The 5,725-nt window shown below is 37.6% G+C and overlaps 1 protein-coding gene across 1 annotated transcript in view; it reads right to left on the bottom strand.

Moving 5' to 3' along the window:
- Positions 1 to 1,324: 1,324 nt before the first annotated feature.
- Positions 1,325 to 5,725, bottom strand: part of LOC107699759 (monocarboxylate transporter 13) — a 9,051-nt gene continuing 4,650 nt past the window's right edge. The window contains exons 4-5 of the mRNA XM_016501118.1: positions 3,564 to 4,331; positions 1,325 to 2,108 (exon numbers count right to left, since the gene is read on the bottom strand). Coding sequence (XP_016356604.1) covers positions 1,915 to 2,108; positions 3,564 to 4,331 — 962 coding nt within the window. The 3' untranslated portion in view covers positions 1,325 to 1,914. The remainder of the gene's footprint in view (positions 2,109 to 3,563; positions 4,332 to 5,725) is intronic.

Here is a 5,725-nt window from a genome sequence, read left to right on the forward strand (position 1 = left end):
AGAGCTTTTCAAACGCCTCAAATAGGCCTATATAAAAAAACAAGTGGCTGTCAACAATATAATTCTTGCATGTAATTAAAGTTCTGAACAAATGTCTTTGTTCAATGACCTTTATTCCACTCACAGATGCCATTCAGAAATAAATCTGATCTGATTGACCTAAAAATTATTTTTCTACTGCTAACAAATTTATTGCAACTCAAAGGGAACATTAAAATAAATAGTAGTTCCCCGATTGTCGCTTGCAATTAAGGCACAGACTTGTCATCACCACAAATTCAGACACACTGCACATAAACAGGCAAATCCATCTCTGCAAACTATGACATGACTTACACAATAAACCAAAGTAAAACACAGCTGTTTATCTTTGGTGCATGTTTTTGGGGAAGTTCTAACAGACTGAAATGCTATTACATTAAATAACAGGATTCCACCATATATGGCACATTTATATCAGAAACAAACTGTTTGACAATATAAGTAAATTAATAAAATCGTCAGATGTGATCTAAACGGTCTATAGTGTGTCTGTGTGTGTTTTTCATAAACCTGAACATTGAACAGAATTCTAGAACACGAGTTCAGTGCACAAAATTATTTGGCTGGCTGTTATTTTGAGGTTCAAGGTGGCAAATTCCTTGTAAAACGCATTTGTCAGCTTTGTCCATATAAGCAGATTTCTTCATTTCTAAGGCATCTTTGTGATTCCAAGGCTGCGTGTGTGCGTGTACACCACATATAGGCTACAGACGTAGGGATATGCCGGTATCAAATTTTCATGTTGCGATTAATTGCTAATGCTTTTATGACGGTATACGGTATTATCACGGTATTGAAATAGCGTCTCTCACATGTTCCACCATGTGCTTCTCGTCCGCTTTATGTCAGAGTGCGCACGCACGCGTCTTTCACGCAGCATACAGCGGTGTTGTGCATTTTGACCAGTTGATGGGAAAAGTATTCTTAAAATGCATTCAAAATTCTGAATAACTTGTAATATATAATTATTCACGGTATTTAGAAGAGCCCACGATAACAATATCGATAATAATGATAATAATGATTATATGATGATAATAATACCGAATACCGGCACAAGTCTACTACAGAGTAGACAGGAACTGCTCGACAAACTCAGAGAAATGTGGTATTATGAAAAACAAGCCTTATTTAAATAGTGATGTAACCAAATCCACTTCCTCAACACCTTATAAAAACAATGAACTAATCTCATGGCTTTGTTCTTTGTGGGTTTCTGAAACAATACAGTAGCCCCAAAAAGTACTTGGGCACTAATGAATGTAATTGCATCAGTTAAAAGTGTATGAAAACAAATGTATTTTAATACAGTACAAGTACACTTCACAGAAAGAAGTTTGTAACATTTTAAATAAAACAATGGATAAAAAATTACCTCAAGACTATGATAAGGATATGACTTGTTTGTAGATGCCACTTCACTTTTTTGGAGCCACTGTATGTAGCTTATATGCATATGTAATTTGTAGTATCCGCAATGCACACAAACAGAAAAATCAGACTATTTATATTGCTTTCAGATACTGTAAAATAGTCATACATGAATGCTTGTTCTGTAAGTGATTAAATAATAAGCAGCTGCATCTGCACTCTGCAGTGCTTCTTTAATTATTTCTAAGGGCAGAAAAACGTTCTGAATGACACATTTCTTGTCATTGTCTGCAAACTTTTAGTGGCTTGAAAAGTGGCTACAATGGTGTCATAGTCTTAACTAACATCTCTCTGTCTGGAAGTTATAGGGTGAGAGGTTGAGATAATAAAATGCCTATTGCTTTTTTGAAAAGTAAAAACATTAATAATAATATGGCTTTAAATAAACAAAGTTCATAATATAACAAAAGTAAAACACTGGCATATTATCTTAAGTGGGTTTTAAACATCTGCACAGTCCGCTTTTAGTATTGGATGATCTGTAGTCTCAGACTCAGTGCATGAATCTGGTAGTTTGAGTTTTTTCTTCTTCACCAGCCTGTCAACAAGCACCACGAAAACCCCAGACAGGACAAGGCAGAGGCCAGAGAAGTAGAAACTAGCACTGAAGTCATGAGTCCAGTCCACCAGCCAGCCTGTGACACAGATACACAAAAGAAACATGAGACGGCTGACACAGACAAAGACAAAACCTGCTGTTAACCTGTCTGTATCCTCCCCACTAAAACACCATCATAAAATTGAGCCATACTCAGTCTTTTAGGAATAAAAGAACTCAAAATAATATAAAAAATTGAAAAAACTTTTTCTACAGTCCAAAAAAAAAAAGAGGTTGTTTTTTAAAAGTAAGCTGCAAAAAATGTGTTTCAGTTTCGCAATATTATATCCTTCATGACATAATAGAGATTAATGACGGTCAACATGCTCACCTACATTTACACATTACCTACTTGGCCCGGCTCATCATGGTGTAGTAAAAGTAAGGAAATAGGAGAATGTACTATTTAACTTTAACATTGTTTTTGGGTCTAAAAGAGTATGCAGCAAAATGTTCAAACAGACGTTAACATGAACATTCACATTTTATCAACATTTGTCAAAAATGTACCTACTACACATAATGCAAAATGACAATTTGCAAAAAAAAAAAATCGAAGTATGTGTCTGTTTAAACAGTCAAATGATGAAAATATAAAAGCGGACGACTATTTAAAAAATATTCATATACATTTTAAAAAGAATAATTTTAGACAAATGTTTTTATGTGGTGTTTTACAAATAGGATGCATGTAGCTAATAGTGGTGTAAATCTCTGCTCTGACAATGACTCATAATGATGATTTTTACTAAATTTGGTCCCAATCTATATTAGGTGGCCTTAACTACTATGTAGGGCTGCACGATAAATCGAAATGGAATCGAGATCGTGATTAGACAGAAGCTGCGATTGTCATGCGTATCTTTCAGTGAAGCACGGTTCTGTGATCAGCAGTAAATCTCCATCCAAAGGCCAGAGGGCGCTCTCGCCCTGCTGATTACAGAACCGGCATTACTGACAAAATGCGCATGACAATCGTATTTGATTAATCGTGCAGCCCTACTACTATGTACTTACATTTAAATTAATCATTTGATACAATGCACAATTTCTGTAACTACATTTATAATTAGTGTTGACCCATCCCTTACACCTAATCCCACTCTTAAACCTACCCATACCACCAAACCTGTCCCTAACCTTACCTGTATCCCACCAAAATAGCAGCAAAAGTGTTCTGCAATATAATATAACCACAATAAGTACATTGTACTTACTTTTTTGATTTGAGTACATAGTAGTTAAGGCCACCTAATATAAAGTGTGACCCTAAATTTAGCCATGCATCATGAAATTTGCTCACAATTTGGTTTGAATTAGTTTATTAATTATTATTGTATTATTATACAAACTATATATAAACAGAATGTTATCGTCCATTGCTGTGGACACTAATATAGTTATTGATATAGCTATTATCTTTATAGTTAGCGCTTTTGGAGTGAATGCACCTTTAGTCTGACATACATGACAGTTAATGACATGCACTGACCTGCAGCAGGTGGACCCACAAATCCTCCAGAGCTCCGTAACAGCATGAAGAGCCCTAGAGCACTGTCAAAGCCCTCCAGTCCAACAATATCCACAATAGTCGTCACATGGATGGCCACCACGCAGCCGAACAGGAAGCCATAGAGTGAGACAAAGACCAGGATACTCCAGTAGCTCTGTGCAATGGGAAGCAGAAGCAGCACCACCCCCAGCGCAGTGACCACAATGGTCAGCAGCTGCAGGTTTCTCACGAGCCGCAGGTTAGCCAGCCACCCGCATGCTAGTCTTCCCAGCAGGTCTGCCAATGCCAGCACTGACAGAACCGAGGCCACCCAGTACTGCTCCATGCCCAAACTGCTGGCATAGGGCACCAGAAACAGAGGTGGGATGAAGAAACCCGTCGCTGCTAAGATGGCAAACACAATATATAGTAGCAGCTCAGGCCTCTGCAGAAGGGACCACTGGAAAGTGCCTTTTTTTGATGTCCTGCGTTCTTCCAGCACCGGTTTGTCTTGGATGGAGGTTTGTGCAGCTGGGAGGGGTTTCATCAGAGCACCACACACACACAGATTCAGCTGAAGACCACCGATAATGAGTAGAGCCCCCTGCCAAGAATAGCTGTCGATAAGCCACTGGAAAAATGGGCTGAATCCCATGGCAAAGACACACTCTCCAGAACTAGCAATCGCATAGGCAATGGGACGCCAGCGTCTGAAATAATGGCTGACCATGCTGTTAGCTGGTATCCAAGAAAATGAGACGCCAAGTCCTAGATCACAAAAAATAAAACACACTGAGGTCAAATTATCACTAGACAAATAGGGAGGACTAGGAGTGCCATCAAATGAAGGAATCAATAATCAAAGTATTAATTAAAAACTAAAAATGAGCACTACCAATAAAAAGTTTGGAGTTGGTATGATTTTTAATGTTTTTGAAAGAAGTCTCTTATGATCACCAAGGCTGCATTTATTTGATCAAAATACAGTAAAACAATAATATTGTAATTTTGTAATTATGTAATAATTTGTGATTATTTTAAAATAATTTATTCCTGTCCTGCCATAGTTGAATTTTCAGCAGTCATAACTACAGTCATCAGTGTCAAGTGATTGTACCAGTCAAAAGATTTTGAAAATTAAGAGTTTAAATATTTTTTAAAGAAGTCTCTTCTGCTCACCAAGCCTGCATTTATTTGATCCAAAGAACAGCAAAAACAGTAAAATGTTGAAATATTTTTACCATTTAAAATAACTGTTTTCTATTTGAATATATTTTAAAATGCAATTTATTCCTGTGATTTCAAAGCTAAATTTTTAGCATCATTACTCCAGTCACATGATCCTTCAGAAATCACTCTAATATTCTGATTTGCTGCTCAAAAAACATGTATTATTATTATTATTATTATTATTATTATTATTATTATTATTATGTTGAAAACAGCGGAGAATAATTTTTTCAGGTTTCTTTGATGAATAGAAAGTTCAGAAGAACAGCATTTATCTGAAATAGAAGTCTTTTGTAACATTATAAATTTCCTTATCATCACTTTATCAATTGAAAGCATCCTTGCTAAATAAAAGTATTAATTTCTATAATTTCCTTCCCCCCCACACACAAAAAAAACTGAATCCAAGCTTTTGAATGGTATAGTGAGGCTTGGTGCGCAGAAGAGAATTCTTCAAAAACATTAAAAATCTTACTGTTCACAAACTTTTGAGTGGTAGTGTATATACACACACACACACACACACACACACACACATATATATATATTGTGGCAAGTATCCCGAGTCCAGATTAGCGTTGCCCTGGAAACGCCGCTGCCACACTGATCACCGACGCACAACACCTGTGCGCGATGAGTGGCGCACCTGGAGCTCGTTCCCGCTGGCCTTAAAAGCCAGGAGAAGAGACACCAGCGGGAAGGCACCCCGGAGCTCCAGGCGACATTAATGCTTGTTTCTCATTATTCGCAGACTCCGACGGCACCCCAGGAGAGGGATTTGCACCACGGCACTTCACACCACGAGCACCATGCTGAGACGGGCACCGAGCACCATTCATCAGAGCACGTGTGATCAGTGTGTGGGCAAATAAATCACCCTCCGGGGCTCTTTCGATCAGTACCGAGTCTGTGTTCTCATTCACCCCGCGACA

Source organism: Sinocyclocheilus anshuiensis, unplaced genomic scaffold (genome assembly GCF_001515605.1).
Source record: "Sinocyclocheilus anshuiensis isolate Anshui unplaced genomic scaffold, SAMN03320099.WGS_v1.1 scaffold278, whole genome shotgun sequence".
Taxonomy (NCBI): domain Eukaryota; kingdom Metazoa; phylum Chordata; class Actinopteri; order Cypriniformes; family Cyprinidae; genus Sinocyclocheilus; species Sinocyclocheilus anshuiensis.